Consider the following 24,510-nt stretch of genomic DNA (forward strand, 5'->3'; position numbering starts at 1 on the left):
AGTTGAACCATTTAGGTGTTCTGCAACTCATTTCTGCCACGGCCTGAGCTCTCCAACACTAATCCAGCAAAGCAAGAACAGGCTTAACTAAGCATGTGAAAAGCCACATCAAATGCAATGAGATTAGTCATACTTTCACAATCTGCCATCTCAGGGTCAGAACGCTCAACCCCAAGGAAAACTGAGCCCTAAATGCAAGTTGGGGGCCAAGTTCTGTCCTGCCCTATGTTTGCGCCAAAACTAGTAAGAGTAGCACAGGTTAAAGTCAGGGCAGAACTTGGAAACAGAAGTTCAATAACATTAATTGCTCTGATTTCAACTACACCAATGTAAAAGTCATAATGACTCTACTGAAGCCAGTGGAGACATACAAAGTAAAACTGCTATAAGACTGAATCACGAGAACTATGAATTTTGCCCTTCGGTGCATTTGTGGGACTCCCACTGGAGTCAGCACAGGGCAAAAACGTGTCTTTAGAGATATATGGCTTATACAGATGCAATTGGGTCGCAAAAGATTTTCAGTTCTGTCTTCAAGTTGTTTCTGGACCACTAAAAACCCAAACAATTTCCAGCACACTAAAGAAAGATTCAGTCTAAATCCCTTACTTTAAACGCCCCAAAATAAGTTGCTTCTTGTGATGAATCCAGTAGCAATGGGTTTGATACCTGGATACTTATCATTTCACCCGATTTTAATTTAAAAAACCCTCCTACATTGACAGAATAAAAATGAAATTCTGAATTCCCTGACCAGTATTTGGTGCTTCCTCCCTTCATCAACACATCAGAGCGCCTTATTTTAACGTTTGTCTTAGTCATATACACCATCAGCTGAAGCCCTCTTTTAGTCAGGTTTCCTGAAGTTTCATGATGTCTAAAACAAATGTTGGCATAAAGGTAGTAAAATCCATCTTGATTAACAATTAGCTTTCCATCCTTGAATGTCATATTTGATAAGTTTGCCTGGCCTTTGTCATGATGCCAGGATGTGAGGTTCACTTTGCGAGTTCCTGAAGAGAGGGAAGGAAAAAAAAATATTTATAAATATTTAACAAAACTCAATATTTAGAAAGCAATCCCCAGGTTTTTAGAATCAATAGCAACTACAGTTATATAGGCTAAAGTGAATATTAGACAATTATGATAAAAATTCATGAGAAATTTCCTTTTTTCATCATGTACTGCCATGTTTGGCTTGCTATTTATACCTGGCTGCCCTGCCACCAGAACAGCTGCTGGACCATGGAACAAAACATTTACTTGGCCAATAGTTTGATTATGCTAAGCAATCATGCAACAAACTCTGTATAGAAATTGCGGTCCACCTAAAACTCTATTCAAGTAACAGACATTTGAGAGGAATTTGAAAAGAAAAGTTACTAATGAAAAGATAGCAAATCTTGTTATCAGTCTTGAACCTGCAAGTGTTTGCAAGGAATAACTAAACAAAATCTGAAAACAAGTTAAACTGATCATTCCCCAAAGAGAAAGCTTATGAAACTCTCCCATATGTTATGTTCTTGTGGCTGTAGTGGTACAAAGGTAAACATTTTCACTTGAGAACACCAAAAAAATGGGGGTAAAAAAAAATTGGTGCAATTGTGCATCTTTAGTACTACACAATAAGTTGCCTAGACTTTGGAGCGCACTTCAAGTATTTATGACATAACAAACCTTTTTATGCAAAAACAATGTTTAGACTTAACCCAGTGCTTGCATATACCAGAATAAGGCTCCACAATCTGGTTTAGTCATATCCTAGATATCTAGGATAGTGGCCTACAGCACAATCCTAATTCTTTGATAATTGTACAAATACTTATAGCTGGGCAATTCTAGCTATTCAGAAGGTAAAATCAGATTCTTTGTCTAATATCTAGTGGAAGGTCTTAGAAAAAGACCTTTAGGAAGACAGATGTGATTCTGGATGCATTACTTTTTTTTTCTTTTTCCCCTTTTCTTTTCTGATTTTTATTTATTTATTTATTTAAAGTTTATCTTAAGTTTCAAACTAGAAACAATGAGCTGATATTCCATACTTGGAGGAGAACAGTCCCCTTCAAGTTGTCTTAAGCTGGAGATCTACAAATTAGAAAACTGATAATATTCTCTCTGCCTCTCCATAGAACATCATGCATGTGGGAATCAATATACAGGTAAAACACGTAACAAGTCTGACTACCAAAAAGGACAGATTAATAGAATTAATACATGTAAACAAGCATTATTGAATTCCTTCTAAGAGGTACACATAAGCATTTTCAGCTCTGCCTGCATGGTGGTGGCGTGGTAAACAGGAAGCTGTCCCTTATCAGTTAAGGTGACTGAATGCTCTGTGAAGAGAACAAAAAGGAGCTGAGAGACTGGAGATGTTTTGATTAGTTTGTCAGCTCAGCACTGGCACTGAAAGCTAACTTCACATATACAGGTGTATATGTATATATGTATACGTAACTTCACATATACAGGTTCCTCCAGAACCTCTGGCCCAAAAGGCATCTCCTGGGTGCTGTCATCAAGTATCCACATTGTATCATCTCTTGGAGGTTTCAGGCTGGTCAAATCTCAGATGTCGCTTCATGTAGATTCTGGACATTAGGGAAAGGTTCTTTGGACATTAGGAAAAGGTTCTTCATTGAGAGAGTGGTTGGTCACTGGAACAGGCTCCCCAGGGAAGCCGTCATGCTACCGAGCCTGTCAGAGTTCAAGGAGCAACTGGACAACGCTCTTAGTCATGTGGTTTAGTTTTAGGTAGTCCTTTGCGGAGCAGGGAGTTGGACTCGATGATCCTGATGGGTCCTTTCCAACTCAAGATATTCTATATTTCTACTATTGAGGCTGTGCTAAGAGATGGCCTGGCCGGAGGTCAGATAGGCACTGAGAGAAAGCATTTGAGACTTCCTTCCAAACCTGGTCACATTTGACACTTCAGGTTGTTTTTGGTGGCACAGTGTTAAGCAGCAGCCTGCAACACCAGCCCAGATAGCATTGCTACTGCAGCACGTGTATTATGTAGAGGTTTATCACAGTATTTTCTGTTGAGGAGCATGCCCTGCAGCACACATCCCACAGTCCCTTTCACCCCTCTAGCTTCACCACCATCGCATTATAGCACCCACCTCTCATCTCACAGCCTCTGCCTGCAAAAACACGAGGAACAGGCAACAGTGGGAGAAGATCATCCAGCCAAGGCCCACGGGCATGCCCACAGAGGGAACAGCACTGTCCTGAGAAAGCCACACAGGCCCTGATACACACAAGCCACTAACACTCTACCATTTATTCAGTGTAATACACAAGGCATAACACAACAGATGAGAGTTGGCCAACTTGTCCTCCTAATCACTAGCACTGGGACACAATACTAACTCCATTTGCTCCCTCCAAGGCACCCACAGCAGTAGGTCCACACGGGCACCAGAAGACCTTACATCTTAGGCTCCCAGTGCATCTAAATGCCTGCTTGGAATATTCAGTACCTTATTCTCCCAACATCAAACCAAAACAACCTATTCCCACCAAAATTTCCATGGCATATGGCAGGGGCCAGTGCCCTCTCCTCCAAGCATGTATCAAGGCATGCCCCAGAACTACCAGTGCTCACAAGCATGCTGGGGAAAAGCCACAGGTATATTTGATTAGTTAAAAAGATGCCTCCTGGATTTGTTTGTGCAGAAAGATGTGAAGGAGAAGTAGGGACAGGGGAATTTGAGAGCTATGAGTCTTCTCTAACTGCCAAGGGCAAGCAACTTCTGCATGTGAGAGGAATACTTTAATAGTAGCCCAGAACAAAACGCTTCTGGCATTCTTCCACAAAGACTTGAGCAAAGCACAGGCTGTCAAAGGCAGATCATAAATAGTTGCTCCCCTATGGCTTCAGTACAGCCAGGTAGAAATTATACAAGCAAAATCATACAGAGAAGCCATCTTCTGTGCAGTGCCTCAAAAAAACTTTTGAAAACCATCAATTAATTGGAAGCAGCACTAAGATCTTAAGTCTCTTAGACTGGACTTATTCAGCTGCAAGAGGTGCTGAGACAGGGGTACCAGAGTACAGCTCTGAAGCACTGGGGATAGCTGAGGAATTGCAGAACTTCTTGTGCACAGTGTTAAGTCTGCCAGAAATACTGCCCCAAGGAGGCTGGGCTACCTTCAAGATGAGGAGGATAGGCCAGAGATCACTGCTTGGATCAGAGGAGAGGCACAACAGAGATATGGGACAGGAACATATACACATGATGGAACAGAACGGCATGCTGGCATGATGTGACTGACTGGTGGCACCCTGGGTAGTTGCTAGGCAGATTTTCTTTACCTGGCAAGTAAACTTTTAGGTTGCCAGTCTTAATCAAGTAGCAATTTTGAAGAAATCCTTAGTGGGAATGCATGACTCTGCTGAAGAAGGGGGAAGAGAGAAAATAGGTGCCACAGTCACTTGTAATTAAGATGTTGAGAAGGGCTTTGGGTGAAATTTGTTCACACTGTTTTGGTGTTGAGGGGAATATGCATCATTCATCCATGGTCAGGTGGAGGGACAGGCCAAGAGATGACGGAAGATGACTATCTGTTTTGAGCACAGGATTAGCCTAGATAACTTCTGGAGGTCCCTTCCAACCTAAATTATAATGCTATGATTGTATTAACTGAGGCCAACGGGCATTTTGCCACAATTCAGAGCTTCAGAAGAGGCATGCCACAGCCAGCAGCACAGCACAAAGATGCATTGGTAGGAGTCATGCCATGCAACCTTTAATGGAAGGAGTGAGCAGGCTCTCAGCACTTCTGGTTGTAATACACCCAAATTTGGAGAAACCAAAACAATCAGTACCCCAAAACACAGGCAGAGGAGAAAACTGGAACATGCAAGTGTCAAATCAGCTGTCCATATATCAGAAACTCTGAAACATAACCCAAGCCATGGGACAGTCAGAAATGCTGCAATACAGTGTCTTCTGTGACAAAATTTACTATGGAGCCATGAAAAAAATAGCACAAGGTAAGTCGTGTTGACAGAGAAGGAAGAGGTCAGAGAGATAATGAGTAAGATAACCTCCAGATATGGTAAAAAGCATTAAAAAAAAAGTCAATACACAGTTTTTCTGGTAACTGAAGACAAACCAAAACAATGTCTTGGATATTTGTGAGCATGAACTAAGACTGATAGAAATTAGTTTGAATAAAATTAATTAGTAAGAAGGAAGATGATGGGAGGGAAACAGAGGAGAAAGTATTGATAATTTGTTTGCATCCTAGCAGCTTTCAGGTATAAATAAAGCCTGAGGGAAGGACCAAAGCACTGCTTGCTCTGAAAAACTGTTTTGGAGGCAAAGGGCAGCTAAGCCAAATCTGTAGCTGTAAATAGCTCAGAATACTACAGTGTTTCTTTAGACAGCTAAAGGTATCAATTCACATCCCAAATGATACATTTAACATTCACATTTATTTCTGTTTGTGATTTTCTCCTTTAAGCTGTGACTAATTTCTGTAATCAATTTATGAAACAAAATTCACTGTTTTCATTTAAAACCTAGGTAGCATTTATAGTGAGCTCTGGTAATAAGCAACCAGCAAGCATCCAGCTTTAACCTAAGACAGCAAACCTAAAAAATACACACAGCAAGCCAAACCACTACAGCTTCTGCAGCCAAATGACGGGTGAGGACACCAAGACCTGGGAAGGGTTGTTTTCCCCCTCCCTTGCGCTCCCGCCAGCTGTAAAAGTCCATTTGGGGCTTGATATTATTGTGAACCAGGCAAAAGGAAAATGTTCCCTCACAGACACTGCTCAGTGCCCCTTCATGAAGGGTGCTCAGTGGCAAACTAAAAATCCTCTTTGACAGTCATGAAGACTGATTTTTTTTTTTTTTTCCCCTGACATTGTTTATTTTAGGTCAGAGTAATGACAGTAGAGAACCTTAAAATACTAAGAACAGATCTGTCCAGACTCACAGATGGCATAAAACAATTTAGAAGGATTTCAGACATGTAGGGTAAGGAATCAGGGAAAGAAAATAGAAATTGCCATTTGCAGTCAGAGGAAACAGGATGGAAGAGAAAAATTCCTGGTGACCTTCAGGTAAATTCTTCATCCTTTATGCCTGTCATTAACTTGTATGCCACCCAGCCAAGCAGGTGCTGCCTCATACCAATGAGCATGATACTAAAGTGCCTCACAACCAGTAGGTTCAGGGTTCCAGCTATCCGTAAGGATGCAGACCCTCACTGCTGCGATGCCCACAAGGACCGCTGAAGCTGTGTATGTGCCAGATCAGGAGGGAGTATGTCCAACTCATCACATTGGTAAGGGGTTGATCTGCTCCAAGGAGAAAGAAAGCAGCTTGTTGTCACAGACACTGTATTTCTGAGAGTTCCTGCAGCCTGTGCTATTAAAAAAAAAAAGTCAAGAGAGCAAGCAAGAGCAATGCCTCCCTTGTCATTATCCACAGGTGTGCTACATCACTCCCTAGGTTAATGCAGTGATGCACAAGAGTAAAAATTACCAGCTGCTAGCCCTGACAAAAATAGTTTACAGCAACATCCAAGCAGACAGCAAATAAATTCTCCACAGGAAAAGGTGGATTTCACAAAGTGTGACACTGACAGACTCCAATTCTGTAGATATAAGTGATCTGTCTCTATGATTAGCAAATTAAGTGAATCCTTCCTAAGACAAAATGCTAAGACAAGTTTCCTGATCCTGCATCTTCTACTATTGACCTATGTCAAAAGCCAAAATCTGACTGAAATAGAAGCTTGTCAGGAGGCATTTCAGCTAATAAGAAAGCTTGTAGAAGTTCTGACTGCCATCTGACAAGCTGCTTAAGCTCTCTGCTTATACAGCTCTGCATCTTGGCAATGCCAATGCACTTAAAGGGAGAAAGAATCCCATCCCTCCAGGCAAGAAGCTAACTCCCTGTGTACACAAGTGCTTTGTCTTTAAATAGAGCAAAAGCAAGGTATTACTATGCAGGCTGCTGAAACCTCAGATTTCAAGCCTCAACACAGCATTCCCCTTTGGTTTGGTTATATAAAGCAGAAAAGCAATGCACATAGCTTAATTAACAACAAGTTCAGCATTGCAGAATGTATACATCTTCAGAGCAAGGTGACAGTGGTGATCAATGCCCCCTCCTGTTTTGAGATCCTCTGTCTGATAGCTTCAGGATAAACTCTGGTTTAGTTCTACCACACCAATGATGATTGTTGTGTTAAGAATACAGATAGAAAAATCTCAAGTGACAGTGCCCCAGGGCAAAAAAGGAAACAGTACTAAGATATCTAAAAATTGTAGGAATGAGTCTTTTCCTCTGGAGAGTGTTCCAAGGCAGACTCCTGTCTTGTTCCCTCATATTGTACTAACGAGGATACTCCCAAAGCCATCCAAAGATATGTGTGGGTAGAGAATAAGAGCTCTGGCAAGATAAAAGAATGCCATCCTCTTACCAGAGGGGCAGATAAAACCCACAGGAACATATTTTTCCATTACTCAATATCTCAGAAACATACTGCATCCAAGTCAACACACTGACCAGAAACTCTGTTGCTCAGAATACAATGCTATGATCTTTGATCTTCCTGCTACTGGACTAGATGGATGCAGATAAACCCTTGAGAAGCTTTGGCATGTCTGAACATCAGGAAGGCCCTGGGAGTCTTGATGTGAAAAAGTCTATACCAGCCCTGCAACATAATAATGAGTGGAATATGACAAAACCTTTGCAACATGCCATTAGCGGAAGGAAACACTTGCTATAAATTCAGCCCTATGCTATGAGTGTGCAGCGTACCCACAGAGGGCAGGGAACTAGCAGGCAAGTTATAATAATGACATTGGGACTGCCGTTCTAGGTTTTCAACACCTCAAAATGAAAGATGTGCTTCCTTTATGGCAAGTTCTTACACTGATGGGCACCTGATGTGTGTGTGTTGTATATTCATGTAAGATTCTCAGCTTCCAGACCCACCCTGAAGACAAATGCTGTGCCACCCAGTACAGACCCAATTATACTTCAGCACAAAAAAAAAAAAGCATTGCTGTGAAGGGCTGAACAGGTGGACATAAGACATTCTTGAATTTTACAACAGAAAACAACACATTTCTTCATCTGACAACAGGACAAAAAAAAAAATCTTAGACTCAATGGAAGGAAAACATCTTCCAACCAGCAAGATCTGGATTCTGGCCAATCTTTGTGCTGGTATATCCTTGTATGTATGCATACATCTGTGTGTATGTATACCTATAGCTGACGTCCAGTGTGACTGAGGAACTAGCCAAAGAAAATAAGAAACTTCAGAGGAGAGCATTCAATGCATATCTTCATTCCTCACCTGAAGACAGCACAGAGAGGCATGTCAAGGCCTCAGAGCTTGATCATGAAGACTGGTCATTTGAAATGGAAGCCATTCAGCACATAACAGACTGATATAAAGATACCTGCGGCAATGGGAAGCTGTCCTCTTTTTAACATTACTCCTGCTGCCTCTGAAATCCTTTAACACATCCAATTTATTCTGGTTATCAAAAGCCATTTCTGAAATTCCAATCTGTTGCCGGTATTGCTGAACTATTTTCATACACTTCACTGCTTAATACATTTATAGTAGCATTGGAACTATTCACTTAAGACTGAACTTACCAGATGGAATATTCTTGTCATCAATAATGAGATGGGCAAAAGGCTGCTTCTCAGGTTTGTTTCTCTTGTACAGGTCCATTCCTAATGCCTCCATTGCAGCTAGAAATAAAAGAATTGCATTACCTCAGAAAGACAAGTTTAGTAGAACTAAAATATTTTTTATTTATAGACCCAGCACCTACCTTTTTCTGGTCTTGGTGGTGCTCTTCCCACGACACGCTGGACTTCCTAAAATGAGAAAGAGCCATTGCTTTGATGTTGTCTTGGTTTTGTAATACTGTGTATTGCAGGTAGTTTGCACAATTACAACACTCTGTGTGTATGTGTATGTGGGGGTTGTTCTACTTAGAGTATATTCAGATGCCTGGGATATACATCATGTAAATACAAGAATATGTAATATGAACACACAGTTTAGCTGCCACAATAAAATTACTTCCTCTGTCCAATACATCTGATAAAGGTGGATAGGAATGATGGTGTGTATCATCACTGCACTATTTATTGAAGTAGTGGTGACAAGACATTTACTACCTTTCCTACTTATTGCACTTGGAATTTTTCGCTAAGTACAATGGAACACTGACTGCTAAGAATGCATCACATAGAACAATGGAGTTTATGAACTGATTGAATTACTTGGGGTCAAAAGATAACAAAAGAGGCAGTTCTACATAGGGACTAGTGTGTAATCACACTAACAACTAAGGAAAGCTAAGCTCTGAATTCCATTTGCGATGAAGTAAATGAAAACCTCCACCCCTCACACTTGACCACTTACAGGGAAGGTTGCAAGACTACAAGGCTTTATAATCAAGGCTCACTTCTAACACGGTATGCAAGAACGGAAGGATTAAGGATCTTCCACATCTGTACTCGGTGCCAGAGTTTGGAAGTATGCATTCTCCAAAACTGCAGATGAATTTTAACATGAATGAAACCCATGTTACCCAAACCCAAGAACAGCACAAGTTACAGACATTAGGCACCACAAAAATCCACACCTGTTTTCCTCTTGAGAAAACATACAAACAGCAGTTTTCAAAAATCTAAGCAGCCTGTTCTTGTTACAAGCCTGGACTGAGTCTTGGTAATGTTAGGTTCAATCCTCGGTTCTGTCCCGTGTTCCCCCATGACTCTCTTCATGTGTTTGCTAAAAACAGAGGTAATATTCTCCTTGTTATTCAGAATACCTGATACCATGGAGCCATCAAGATGATGTTCAGTAAAAGGAAACATTTTGCTGACAATAGCTAATCATATCTCATCTTCAAAACCTAAGAGCAGTGCTTTGTTTTGTCTTTGTCACACATATTGCTGTTCGTCTGATTCAATACCATGTACATGCAATACGCCTCAGATTTGGCCAGATCAGCAATATTCCACTGTGCTCTCAATCGCTGCGGTATTTTAGAATTTGAAATCCTGCTTTGAAAACACCTAAAGTCCTGCTTTTATGTAATTTTGCAGCCACAGTGAAATCTGTAACGCCTTAGCTGGTGCATTTATTACTCTCACTTTCCCCTTTCAGTAGGTGTTTAAATGTTAACCCAAAATGAAAAGCCACAGCAGTATGGAAGTTGTAGTATGACTATCAAAGCATAATAGTTCAGCAGAGATATGCTGATTTTGTAGATAAGAATCATTAAGATGCTTTCTGCTGTAGAGACGAGAAGAAAAGCAGGAAGAATCGCAACTTCAAAAGAAGCAAAACTCATGTCCACCTCCCCCATTTAGATTCACTTCCCCTCTCTGATCTTCCTACTTCAATGTCAGTTCCAGGAGCATGAAAATGAAGCTCAGTTCTAGGAGCTGCACACCAGCATCAGCCTCTAGCCACACTTGAGCTCTTTAACTTCACCAGAAGTAGGAAGACAACAAAAAAATTCCAAGTACTAGATACTGCGAAAATTGGCAAAAGCCTCTGAAGAAAACAGGACTTAAGGTAAAAGAGACTAGGAGATGGACCACACTCTCAGAGATTACTGCGCCACACCTATTCCCAACCCTTTCCCTAGAAAGGTAAGACTCCTTCCTTTTCTTGCTTTCTTAATGGAAACTTCTCAGATGTGGAGTCTGCTTTCGTACCCATTCCTTCTGGGGTATGTGATAACATCCTTGCCTGGAGAGCCTACTGGGCAAATCCAAAAAGAGCTACGTACATTTTAATCTCCTATTACCTAAACTGGTACTAAAAAAAAAATCCCATGGTTGGTAACTGCACAGCCCTTGAAGTCCCAGAACTGGCCAATTGCTATCCTCCTCTTAACCTACATTTTTCTTAGGAGTAAAGAGTTCTGCTTCTGCATATTTCCAAAGATGCTCTAGCTTGAGCAGCTGGGTACCTCACCTTCTGAGATCTAGCAGCCTGACTCAGCTCATCTTCCCTGCAGTGGTCCTCATGAAATGCAGTCAGAGTGGCTTTCTTTCTAACTGTTGGTGGTGCTGTTCATCTGCAACATCACCACTTGGTAAGCAGAACAGCTACCCAGGAAGACTTGGGTCCACAACTCTCCTTGTCCTGATAGTCTTGTTTCCTGCTTCCTAGGAGCATCTCTCTCTGACAGGAACACTCTCCTGTACTCCTCTTGAAGCTATGCTACAATGCAATTAGGAATGCAAGTGTCATTACAACAAAAGGGAGATTATAAGCGTGAGCCCAACACTAACACACTGAGAAGAGCTGAAGACTGGCTCATGTTCATTCAATCTTCTGTGTGCTTGTCATTGGATTAGAAGTGGGTAGCCTGTGGCTAGAAAACAGAAATCCTCCATCAGCTGAGTTCTCCAAACACTGCACAAGTGTCAAGTTCTTTACTTGATTCTGACCAGCCCCACAAAATTTTGATATTCCTTTCTGCTCCACTGCTCGGATTTCCAAAAGGAAGCTGAAATACATTAACTAGTCCCTAGATAACAGAGATGGAGCTGTGGGTTTCCTCCTGAAGAATAAGTAGTTCAACACTTCTCTTGATTTTTTTATTTCATATTTCTCCAGTTCCAAGGTGCTGATACACAACCTAGGAAAATATTTTAGTATATACTTGCTTCTGACCCTGAAGGACTCAAGGACCACATTTTTCAGTGGATGTCTGAAGATATCCAGATGTCTAAAAGACAGCCTCTTAGTGGGATTTATAAAAATCCCCTGGTATCCTTACAGCAAGGAATTAAGAGCTAGGATTTTCCAAATCTTTAAAGTATCAACTGCATTCTTTAGCACCTGAATGTCTCTAAGCATCCCATACCTAATCACAAGGTACACTACCATTAAGAAAGCAGAAACAGCTCAACAGAACCTATCACTAAACACTGCTATAATGGCGTGAGAACTGCTGAGAAAATATTACCAGTGACTTCTCTTAAGACTGCCACCCACAGAACCATGTGTGCTACCAAGCTGTTAAGTTATTTTTAGAAAAACTGTACACGAAAATCACACCATTCTGTTAGTCTTACAATAAGTTGCACTTGTACACCTTTGTGTCATTTGCTCACTGCCCACCAAGTCAACTCTGCTGGCCTGCTTCCCACATTCCAACCTCCTTCATACAATCACTGTTTAAACAACAGAGAAGCAGCCCATCGCAAAAATGAAAAATGTGTCTTCCTTCATCCAAAAAATTTCAGAGGCCATTGTGAAGCTGCAAAACTTTCACATTTTAAAAGCTAAAATCATGCTTTAAGTGCCTAGAAAGTTGGGAACTGCTCTTTCCTCATCCACAGCAGGCTGCAGGTTTTAATCCTTAGCATCTCAGCATCTTCAAAACAAAAAGAACACTTGCTCTTCAAGTTATGTCCAATGCTGAGGATGCAGACACAAGGCTACATTTGAACAAGTGACATTTGTTAACGGTTTTTCCTCTCCTTTGTTTTTTACAATATCTCAGTATCTACTTTGAGCAGCTTTTGAGACCAATCAGAAGCCTTTTGAGACCAATCAGAAGAGAACCCCTCTGGATATTCATGTATTGCTTCAGCTGTGATCTTAAAGTTCCTTTATGCAGTTGTTTCTTCTACTACCTGAGTGCTTTAAGTCCAGCTAACACCAGGAAGAAGTATCTGATTATCTTGCCAGAAATTCAGCAATTTGAAAAATGCTAATCAGGAAGGAAGTGAAATAGAAAGTATATGAATCAATATTCATCAGAAGATAGTTTAGAGATCAGCACTACAACCTTTATCCAAATTAGTAGTCTATTGGCTGCAGAAAAAAAAAGGCATATAAGGTTGTAGGATGGAAACTGTGAAATTTTAACAATTTACAGCAACCACTCGTGAAACCTTGACTTTGTCCATAACTACATGCACTTTAAATGTGTGCTAAGTATATAGATCTCTCTATAAGTGCTGCCCTGGAGGTCTAGCAAAGTACTCTGTTGCCATGTGGGAGACTAGTTTACGCCTGAACTCGCCAAGCTGCTAGAAGCTGGGAGTATTGCCAAGAAAAGTTACTTATGAATTGACCCAAGATATGTTTGTAGTCCTTTACTTCAGGCTCATAACAGACTTCATAAGAACTGTGGTTAGAGCATCTGGACTGCCAAAAGGTTTTTAGGGTTACATGCAAAAAAAAATTAAGCAAACAGACTGGCTAGGAAAGTATATTATTTGTCTGCTTGGAAGTTTATATGCAATATTGAAAATGTGCTTTCTACTCAGTAAGCTGCTCCCTAAGCAGTGTTTTTATCCTGGAATATGTTAAGGAATTCAACATTAGATTTTGATCAAAAGAAGATCTTTAATTATTATTTTTTCAGGAGACAAATGTTTCTAGACCCAATCTTGCAGCCTACTACATTGGTTTTCATAAGAGCACTTTCATTTTCAATGTCAATCCCTGCTTTAGATTTAAGCACTAGGTCTACAGGTGTGCAAAGAAAACAGATGAGAACCAGTGCAGTAAGCTAAAAGCCTTAACCAGACTATAAACCTAAGCAAAAGAAAGTTGTCTATTTTCATTTCCTGAACAGCTTGAATTGCAGAAGACAAAATATTGAAAAAAATCACAAAACTTAAACGGCATTTTAAAGTGTTCCATTTCAGTCACTTAATGTGCTACCAATTGAAATAAGGATACTGGTTCTTAAAACACACAAAGGTTAAATTCTCCTTCAGGAAAGTGAAGAAAGCACAGATGACAGGAAACCTCTTTCAAGTCACATTAGCTGCATTCCCACGCATAAAAGACCAGCACAACTGGAAGTAAGATTCAGCTGCACCTCTGGCCTTCATTGTAGCAGGGCCCATGAAAGGCAGAGTTTACAGAACGTGATAAAGTATAATTTTGCCTTAACACTGTTTCTTTCACTTCTCTGATGTACCGAAAAGATGCAAATGTAGCCCCAGGCAAGCATTTTCCTATTTTTCTCTGACATCAGTATACGATGACAAAGCATCCAGAACACTCACCCAGCTGCTTAACACATTCTGTTGCACTCAAAGGAAATTCAGAGCCTGATTACTTTGGCAGGGGAAATTTTATTGTTCTTAAATTAATGGCCATCAGCCAACGAAGTTATCCCTACTCACTACTTATCTTGGCCACGGACATTGCAGCATTTAACCTCCATCCAGAATGGCAGGATATGCAGCCTCAACTAAAGCCAATGCCTTTGTTGAGTAATCAGCAGCAAATGACCAGAATACAGGGCTTCCCATTCACTTACTGTAACAGGCTCCTTACTCTGTCATGGGAGCTGCATGAACGAGCAGTCTTGTACCAGCACACAGAACACAGAAGTAGGTGTAGTGTGAGACAGTCTATAAAATGCTGGAAGATTGGACTAATCCTACAGAATTAACCTTTTTTTTTCCTTAAGTTTTTCAAGGAGGTGGCTAGCAAATGGAACAAACCATGAACTCCTAGGTTTCTTTAAGTTTTGTTCACAAAAAGATCTGTCACTCAGGGTACTCCATTAAAAGCAAGCATTAGCAGAATTAAAGTACCACATAATTAACTCAAGTACAATTCACTCTGTAAAGTGTACATGAGATCAGCCCAAATCTAATGTAGTATCCTTTATGAAAAACTGACAGTCTTATGCAGATGTGAAGTAGTAATGGACATGGTAAGCCAGGAAAACCAAATACCATATCAGACATTCAGCTTTTAAATAGCCCATAATTAGCACTAAACACTATCATGAACATGCAAAGAGATCAAAGGCAGTAACTGCAGTAAGAGGCGATTGTGACATATATCCAACTTGCCTAGGCTTCTTCATTAGGGCTGACTTCTTTAGCTGACTACTTTTGTTACTTGTGTTTGGGAACAAACTGTCATTCTCAAGCACTGGGCAAAGACTGCCTGCTTGTTGTGCTACAGCAAAGTAGCTCTTCTGCCAGTGTGGGAACGGTCTGCACAGAACAGAGAACTGGCAAAGTGCGCAAAAAAAGAAAAAGGAAATACTATCCCTCATTTTGGGTTGCAGAAAGAGTAAGAAACAAGAGCAAATGTTATCTCCTCTGACTTTCAGGCAATATTTTGCTCGTTGATGATGTTGACTTGAGAGAATCTTGTCAGAAACAGAGACAGGAATATTGCTTTGAAAAAAATGTGGACCTGTCCTTTCTTATGAACACCCAAAGTGTTGGCAAACCTATACAAATATTAGGATGAATGACTACCATTCAGGTCCATCCAAATGTCAGAATGGCCAATCAATTAACTGCAATCGTAGTCTTCTCAGTGCAACTTCAAGTCTTCCTTTCTTAAAAAAAGGTGTCTGTATTCAAAATTTGTTAACCACTACCAGGTTCATGAGCCAACACAATATGATCTTGGATGCAACTTCAGGTATTATTTGAACACCAGAAAATACTTTCTAGAACTTACCTCCAAATACAGATGTTGGAAAAATTGTTTTAACTTCAAGAGGAGCACAAAATAAAGGAAAACAGTCTGTCTGCCACTTACCTTCTGCACAGCTCTTTGGAGAGCCTGTTTAATGCTTCTACATGATTCTGGCATTAACTTCGCTTCTTGATTTTCAAAGGACGCATCATGCAAATCTGTATTTTCTTGATGTCCAAAAAGAGTTCTGACACAGTGTGCGTGTTCTTTTGAAACTCTGGTAGGGTCCATCTGAAACAAGAATATAAGCACAACCACAGTTTTAAGTGTCTGTCCAAGAGACATTAAGAGCTTTTAAGTCAGGGAGAATTTTCAATCATCTAAAAGTTTGGCACCTAGATAAGTTTATTATCCAAATTTTCATTGTAAACAGTTAAGAGAGAAAAAGTTCCCCGCATGGAGGTTTATTTCATCCAACAAGTATGAGAGAGAGGAGAATTAATTATCTTCTGGAGCTGCCTAGTTCGTTAGCTTAGACTGGATGTCTGACTTTCAAAAGTTAAAGTTAAGTCCCACTCTTACAGTAAAATCAATAATCCGGAATTCCATTTTTTGACCACTCAGTGCAATATCACATTTATTTTAGCAGGCAACATACACAGCCAGCCTATCTGTAAAAACTATATTTTGCAAGATGATACACAAATGCCAAGTAGAAGAACTTGGGGAAAGTATGTACAACATCTAGCACATCATGTGCAAGAGGAGAAACAGAAGGACAGAAGCCGGTTATCACTGAAACTATTTTGTGGGCAAGAGATGTTGCTGCATGAAGCAGTCACCAAGTAAGACAGCACAAATTGAGAAAGACCAAAAGACGATAAAACTGAACCACAAAACACCTCTGCTTCATGGGACAAAGAGTGGTAAATCTAGAATATCTGCAGGATATTTTTAGCAATCGGTCTTTGTGATTGAATCAAATATACTTTGTAAGTTTAAAATACTCCTGAATTCTATCAGCTAGATAAACTGGAAAGATATTCCAAGGATTAGGATTGTGCCTTGGCAGAGCTTAATTGCATAAACGCTACTTAAACCATTTCACCCTCTCTTCCCACACTCCATATACTTTACACTCAAGAGATATTAACCACTGTCTTTCAGAGATGGCCTAAGACTCTCAGCAATTGTTCTCAACTAGGATTTATTCCGCCTTTACTTCAGGCTTGAAGAAGGGTTTGTGCACGCAAAACCTCGTCTAAGTTCTCTAACTGTATCAGCTGGTCTAATAAAGAACATTTATTTCTATCTTTCTGCATAAAGTAGAAGGAATGATTTTATCTGAGAATTACAAAACGTTACATTATTTGTAATCACGATGAGGGAATGCCAAGACATTATGGGTAGTGCCTGACCAGTATTCAGTTTCCTTTATCATAGCACTGAACAAAACAGATCAAAGGAAGTTTTGCAGAATACAAAACAGTCAGAGTGAATTGAACATGCTATATCATTTGTTCACACAAACATAAATTCAACTCCCTAACCCCAAAAAAGAACAGAGTTAACTTAAAAGCATAAGGTTAGGATTACAGAGGTGAATTTAAGTCTACACCAGCCAGGCAGCCATCCAACAGGCACACACTGCAGAGAAACATTTGTTGCACAGATGGCAACACCAAATGCTGCCTCATCCATCACTATCCTTCTGCTGAAGCCCCCAGATGAGAGCTGTTTGCCTGATTCTTTCAGACCAATGTCAGCCCCTGTGACCTTGTTTGTCTGTCTCAGTTATCCCTGCAGATCTGGAATGAAACAGGTCAGAAAAGGTTCACCTGGATATCAGAAGATGCCACAGTTTTGAGCAGAGGGGTAGAGAGGAGTTACAGAATGGCTTGGAGACAGTAACAGCTTCCTGGGGTGGCCTGACACAGCTGAATCCAAAAGAAAAATCGGTGTATAGCCATTACACCTCTATGAATTAAGCACTAAAAACTACCCTAATGACTTCTGAAGTCAGCTGGTGCAGTGCAGCCCCATTAACTGTTTAAGCTGATCTAAACCAGCACCTCTGCTCTCACCTTGTTCACCACAAAATTTCATTCCTGGTTCTCAGTCTCCTCTTCTAAATCAATAACCTGTAAGGAATTTTTGCTGATCTAATTTCCTAAAGGATTAGCATCCCAAAACCAACTCACTTCAGGTATCAGACAAGCATTAGAGCCAGTACAGGGACAGGCATAGGAATGAAAGAGCAGGAAGGTGGCACTAGCTTTAATGACTGTAAAACTGTACCCTAAAAGCATCTCTCCCACTATGTTCCACTAGTATCCAGAACTCAGAAAACCACCTGTAAACTGAAAGGAAAAAATGAAGCACAAAATGTTTACCAACAGCTGCTAAAAGGCAGTTAATACAGAATGACATGGGTTAGAAGGTACCTCTGCAGGTCTCTAGTCCAGACGCCTGCTTGAAGCAGGGCCAACGTATAACTTAGGTCGGCTTGGTCAAGGCCTTGTCTAGACAAGCTTTGTGGAATTTCCATCGACGGAGACTTTCAGCCCCTCTGAGCAAACTGTTCTACAATTTAACCACTTTTATTGTGTAAAAACACTGGGTTTAATGTCCAGCTACAGTTGCTCTTGCTGCAATTTATGACTGTGCCTCTTGTTTTTGCTGGGCACTTCTGAAGAGCCTGGGTCCATCTTTAGGCAGCTAAAAATGCTGATTAGCTTCCCTCACCTTAGTCTGTTCTTTAGGTTCAAAGAAAGCAGTTCTCCATTTCTGATACACTATGGTCCCTACCTATTACAGTGGACTTCTACTGGACTCTCTTCTGTTTGTTGATATGCCTCTGGTAGTGAGGGACCCAAAACATGACCCAATACTCCAGATGTAGCCCCTTCTGTTGGGATCATAAGAGACCTGAGGGAATTAGGGTCTTCAACGGGATCTGGATGTCTCTTCCCCTCTCCACACACACCACAGGATAGAAGACAGAAAGCCACGGCAAATAACTGTCAGTAGATACTAATTTTTATCAGTAATTCTACTAGTGAGACACTATTACCCCAGTTTTGGATTTATGTAAACACATCTTCTGAAAAGTAGACAAGAAAACTAGGTTCTACAACACAAAGATCATGAAATTTGTAAAGGCCCGAGTGTCCAGCGTGACAAATCACACGTAGTGTAGACTTACAGCTATCACCCATCAGCAATCAGTCAAATGGGTCACACAACACTGTGCTAGAACAGTAACAGCAGATTGTACAGAAGCACTTACTCAGATTATAGTTTATCTGCTGAAGGCTTAAGACAGAAAACCAGCGTCTCTGCACCTACAGTTAAAAGATTGAAAGCTTAATGGAAACACTGTAACTGATAGCTTCAGCAACGTAAAGCTGTGCAGCCCATCCTGACAAACTGCAATGCAGTCTCTAGAGATCTAGTGTTTGATAAGGTGAAGTTCTGATCTTGGGACTAGCTAACCTACCTGATTGCCCTTACCTTTTTCAAAGAATACCTAGTCTTCACCACATTTAACCATGGAAATTAGCTCACTTGTCTGAAAAGGCATTCTCAGAAATCCCGCATCTTACATCTTTATAAAGAACACGTACTGAACTGCCATGGCTGTAAACCGGTATTACTGAGACTGAAACTGTGGGCAAAAAGTGATGCGCGGAAAAACTTTCCAGTGTTTTGAGAAGAACTTCTCAAGAATCAGACAAAATACCAGAATGGTCTATGGAAATCAGCTTGCTACCTTGCAAGGCACAGAAGGCGAGCCTTTGAATAAACGGAGTCCTTCAGCATGAAGTCCTAAATATTTTATACCTGGAAGAAACATCAAGATGCAACCAAAAATATTGGAGAAAGCTTTATAACTCGTTAAGTAAGCTACATACCCTAGAGGAATTAACCTATTTAAATAGAGGAGTGTCTAGCTTATCTTGCCTATGTTACTGTTGTCTCTACATCCCTTGCGTCTGACCTTGGAATCAGATCAAATCCTTCAATGCCCCTTGATTTTCAGCATCTCTAATTATTTAGCTGCATCTCTGGACTCCTTTCACCTAAATCAGGGCAGCCAAAATGAACTCCAGCATTGTGGGTGAGACCAGATGAATTTACAGAATTAAGAACCAATTTTCTGATGTTAAAAAGATTCATTTTGATTTTAAAAGATACAATACATTCCAGACAACTTTACCTATTAAACGTTGCCTCAATTATGCAATGTTACAGTATTATGTTCTGTACTTACTCCTTACAATAAATGTTCACCATTTCTACTTGTACTTATTTTCAAACTTAAACCAACTTCCAGATTATCAAATATCACTTTGCACTCCATGATCTTTCTTAACCACCAAGAAGGGCTTCTTCCAGGCTTCCAGAAAGTGCTAATGACCCCCAGCAAGCTGTTTTCGGTTAGCCACTGCTCTAGCATGCTCACGGAACTTTAGATGAAGTCTGAAAGGCGATTGTTTAAAAACATACTTTCATTTAAGTCAGAGTTACACAGATGCATGAGATGACAATGAAAATCTGCCTTCCAGGTCTCCATTTATCCAAGTCTGAATTCTTCAGCATGGCAGAACACTTAACATTTGTACAGACTTTTTTTTAATGGATAAGCTTGGAGTTCCAGGTTAAACTGTGGGAGTTAGACATCCAGCCACCACACGTGGATCTGAGCACTTCCAGCTTGTTCCACTGCCCTCCAGTTCAGTCAGTGTTAGACCAAATTCCTACTCTTTTATGATCTAAGTACACGAAGGAAATGGGCCAGAAAGAAAAGTTTAAAAGCAAAGCTTTTGGAGACTATACTTTAACATTTACCAGTGAAAGTTAAATAAAATACTTCGCGCTCTCACCTTGTGCTGTGCATGAGTCTCTATTACACGATGATCTCCAGCTGCTCCGAGTATCTGACTAAATTTTCATGGCATTTTCATTGATCATGAGCAAATATTCCTCATGAAGTATAATCAAACTTTTAGGACCAATACATTTTGTTAGTGTTTAATTTCTTGGATTCAATACGTTGCATAAGATGGTCCAAAAAGAAAAGCCAGAATATCTTAATGTTTTTACATTTCAGAACACTGTTACCAGAATATTGGTAAAATTCAATCCTTAGCTTTTTCTTTCTTTTTAGATATACCAGCTCATTGTCTCATTCGCATTGCGCTGCATTATTTGTTGGCCACAAACATGTGTTTACCCGTGAAAATCTAGTGTCAGTCTTAGTTATGTGTCTTGTGAAATTCCAAATGCTCAAGCCACAAAGTAAACAAAACTAAGGAAAAACCAAAACCTCAACTATTGTCTCAGCTCATATTGTATCATGATCCAGCCCAGTATTATGCAAATACAGATAAAATGTGTATGGTAAAACTGAGTCAGAGTTTACTCAGCCTCTTAGGCAGACTTTTAAAGAGCTTGTAAAACATATAATTTCTTAATATCAACCTATACAGTCAAATCTTGCTAATTCACATTTGGTTAACTCACCAACTAAACAATTCAAATCTTTTGATGCATAGCTTTTACTATTAACTTCTCATTATTTTAATGAAATACACCGCAATACTTAAATTCTGTTATTAAAGTACAAATTTAGATAGCTGAAATTTGTACTGAAAAGTACAAACTGAGATAGCTTAATACAACTAAATTTGACAGCAGTCTTTTGAAAAGAAAGAGGTCAGATCGTGTCCCATATAAATAAAGCAATCTGCAAGACAGTTAAATAAGACTTAACTTCTGCAGGACCTACTATAGTTTTCCCATCTAATTTCACAATAAGAAATTGGCGAACAAATATGGATTACCATCTCTTATTATTGTGAATTATGTACTTACTTCAAAAGTATACTTATTCTATTTTTCAGTGATGGCAAAGACGACATTTTTTCCATTAGAAATTTTTCAAGCAATGACTTCAGTCAAGTCTACATTTAGCTACATCAACTCTTTTAGATGTTTCAGAAGTTCAAGTTTACAAAGGACTCCATCCAACAGCATTACTCCAAATCTACAGCAACAAGAAACTGGCAAGAGAATTAAGCTGCCAAATGCAGAATTACACCCGGACTATGTAATTTTTTAAATCAAGGAAGCAGAAGAAAAATAGTCATTATGGTAAGAAAGCTCTTTTTACCCTTAGTTAGGCATGTGTGAAGCACTGACATGAACCTACCAGAGAGAGTCCTTAATAAGGGGTGGGGGGAAGGTAAAGATAATGGAAACACAGGGTTTTCAAAAAGTATACTTTGATTAGTTGTTTTGATTGCAATGGCTCTCTAGCCTACTAATCAATGGATAGCTGTGCATTTCTATGAGCTATGTTTTGACAAAGACGTCTTTTCAAGTTCATGCAGATCTGGAGTAAAAAACATTTCTCTGCCACAAGCTGAAGTAGGCATTAATTTATTTCACTGTGAAGCAAACAAGTAGCCTTAAGCTACTTTACAATGAGTCCCAGAAATTAAATGTCACTCTTCTGAAGCATACAGGATATGATTAACTAAGTACTGGATTGCTGTTCCATTTTATTTTTGTAAAAATGGCAAACGCAAAGCCATTGTTGTAAGACAACATGAATTGGTCTGCATAATAAATGATCAGCAGTGTTACTGTATATTTGATAGTCATTCATCTGTTTAAGTGGCTATACACTTGTGCAGTGTCTGGTTTCGGTGTGCACTTTGTTAAGAAATCCAGTCGCTACATCAAGATCAAGCGCATCTACCTAGAAAGTAAACCGAAAGAAACTGGTTTCCACTCCCCACTGACTTCAAATGAAAAGTAAACACAACAGAAGTACCACTTCCATGAAGGCAGCGAGACCCATATTAACAGAATTAATTAGCATCCGATGAAAGAGCCAAGCAGAAAGCTAACACCTAGCCCCAAGAAGCAACCAGCCGGCAGCCCCCACTTCCTCTGAGAGGGCTCAGCCGTGTGGGGTAAGAGATGCAGCAGCGAGTGAATCCAGCCAGCCAGCCAGCCGAGCCGTTTCCAAGAAGCGGGCTCCTCTTCTCTCCGAAAGCCTAACCGCTCGTCACCTCATCTCCCCCACAGCGATACCTCCCTGCGCTCCTTTCCGCGCGCACCGCTGCCTGTTGTGAAGCATCCCCGGGCAGGCTTGCGGCCTGGCGGGCGAGGGGCGGCTCGCTCTCTCAGAAACGAGCTCCTGAGCTACCGCGGGCAGCTCCGGCCGATGCCCGCTAACGCACAGACCCCGCTCTGCAGTGACCCTGCGCAGTCTGAAGGACAAACGATCCCAAGCAGTGTTGTGTGGTGGCTTCCCCCCCCCCCCCCAAAGACATTTCTGTTGCTGGTGAAACGTTTATGGCAGCCCAAGACCTCAGCCACGTCAAACCGCTCTCCGATGAATAACTGAAAGCTGATCATAAAACACCCAAAGCCCCGCAAGACTTCAGGTGAAGGATCATTAAGCTGCTTCCCGAGTCGGGGACCCCTAACACCCGACCTCGCTGAGAAACCCTGTACCTCCACACGCACCCTTAGGCCACAGCACCACCTGGGACGCCTCAGGCTGAGCAGCTCCAGCGACCAGGGGACAGCGCAGGCCGGGCAGGGTCCCGGGAGCCCTCCAGCCTGACCCCCTCTCAAAGCTGGGCCAGCTTCAGGGCCAAAGCTGTTCTCTGCCCTTTTTGTTAATTAACCTCCTCAATCCCACCGACGCGAGCACGTTCGCCTCTTCCGAAAGGGGTGGGGGAGAGAGGCGGCCGCTCCCGCCCTGCCCGGCCGCTCCCTCACAGCGCGGCTGCAGGCGCCCAACGCCCGCCGCGAAGGCGGGAAAGGGCCGCGCCGACCCCCCGCACCCTCACCCCGCCGCCGTCTCCGGGCGGCGGCAGAGGCGCCGCTTACCTGAGCTCGGAAGTAGAGAAAGAGGGCGACGCTGCAGACCACCTGCCCCAGCCCCAGGAGGACGAGGGCGGCGAGGAGGGAGCGGGAGGCGGGCGGCGGGTGCGGATGGGCCGGCAGCGGCGGCGGTGGCGGCGGCGGCGGGGCGCTCTCGTGGGCGGCGCCGCTGCCCAGCTCCTCGGAGCCGCGCAAGTACTTGGTGTAGTCTCGGCTGGCGCGCCGCATCGCGCCGCGGGCAGCTCCGCTCCGCTCGGACGGCTCCACAGGCTGCCAGCGGCTCCGCGGAGCTCCCCGGCCTCGGCAAACAACCCCGCCGCTCCGGCCGGGCACCTCTTATAAACTGGGCGGCCAATCAGCCCCAGGCGGCGTGCCTCTGCTCCCCCCTCCCCGCCGCGCCACACACATCACCACCGCCCCCTCCTCGCCTTCCCGCCCCGAGCAGAGACCGGCCCCCGCCGGCCCGCGGCGGGAGGGTCGGGTCGGGTCGGGCCCGCCCCCGGAGCCCCGGCCTCCACCGCCGGGCCGGTCGCCCAGCGATCGCGGTCGGCGCTGCTCCTCCTCGCGGAGCGAAACTCTTCGCCTCCCCTCCACCATGAGTGAACAAAGTACAGGCGGCCCTGCCTCGGCAGCCCTCTGCCCCCTCCTCACCCTCGCCCCGCTCGGGTTTGTGACGCGCCGGCAGCCGAGGCCTCTCTCGGCCCGTGGGCGCGTCCGGAGGGTCCCTGTCCCCCCAATGCCGGGGTGCCGGGAAGGGGTGCGCACCCCAGGTGGGCCCTCTCGGTCATCCCCTGGCCCCTTTGGCGGGTCCAGGTCCTCAGGGGACCAAAGGCCTGTCAGCCCCTCCGTGTCTTAACTCACTCCTCTCCCAGGCCAGCCTAAAATAAGCACAAACAGTGTTGACTTGCGCTGTCCAAAATAGGCAACAGAGTTCAGAGTCCTTTTAAAGGACTGAGGTAAAGAAATGGCAGAAAGCTGTGCTGGCAACTGGCTGACACTGAAACCAGATCAGAGCCTCCCCACCGCGCCTCACACGGCCGGTCTGCTACAGAGGTGTTTCCAAAGGCTTGCTTAGGAACAACATCTTCCTGCGCTTGCCACGCTTCGGCTTGCATTCAGTACCGAAACCTCTTCCCTGTAAAGTCATGCTACACTTTGTAGGCACTT

The 24,510-nt window shown here is 42.3% G+C and overlaps 1 protein-coding gene across 1 annotated transcript; it reads right to left on the minus strand.

Moving 5' to 3' along the window:
* Nucleotides 1-427: 427 nt before the first annotated feature.
* TNFSF11 (TNF superfamily member 11) lies at nucleotides 428-23,571 on the minus strand (the record flags this gene model as incomplete). The annotated part of the gene is made up of 5 exons (XM_082305167.1): nucleotides 428-1,013; nucleotides 8,643-8,741; nucleotides 8,825-8,870; nucleotides 15,562-15,729; nucleotides 23,350-23,571. The coding sequence occupies 5 exons, from the start codon at nucleotides 23,569-23,571 to the stop codon at nucleotides 592-594; spliced, it is 957 nt and encodes a 318-aa protein (XP_082161293.1). The 3' UTR covers nucleotides 428-591.
* Between the last annotated feature and the right edge of the window lie 939 nt (nucleotides 23,572-24,510).

The sequence above is a fragment of the Platalea leucorodia genome (assembly GCF_965183815.1).
Source record: "Platalea leucorodia genome assembly, chromosome: 2".
Lineage (NCBI taxonomy): Eukaryota > Metazoa > Chordata > Aves > Pelecaniformes > Threskiornithidae > Platalea > Platalea leucorodia.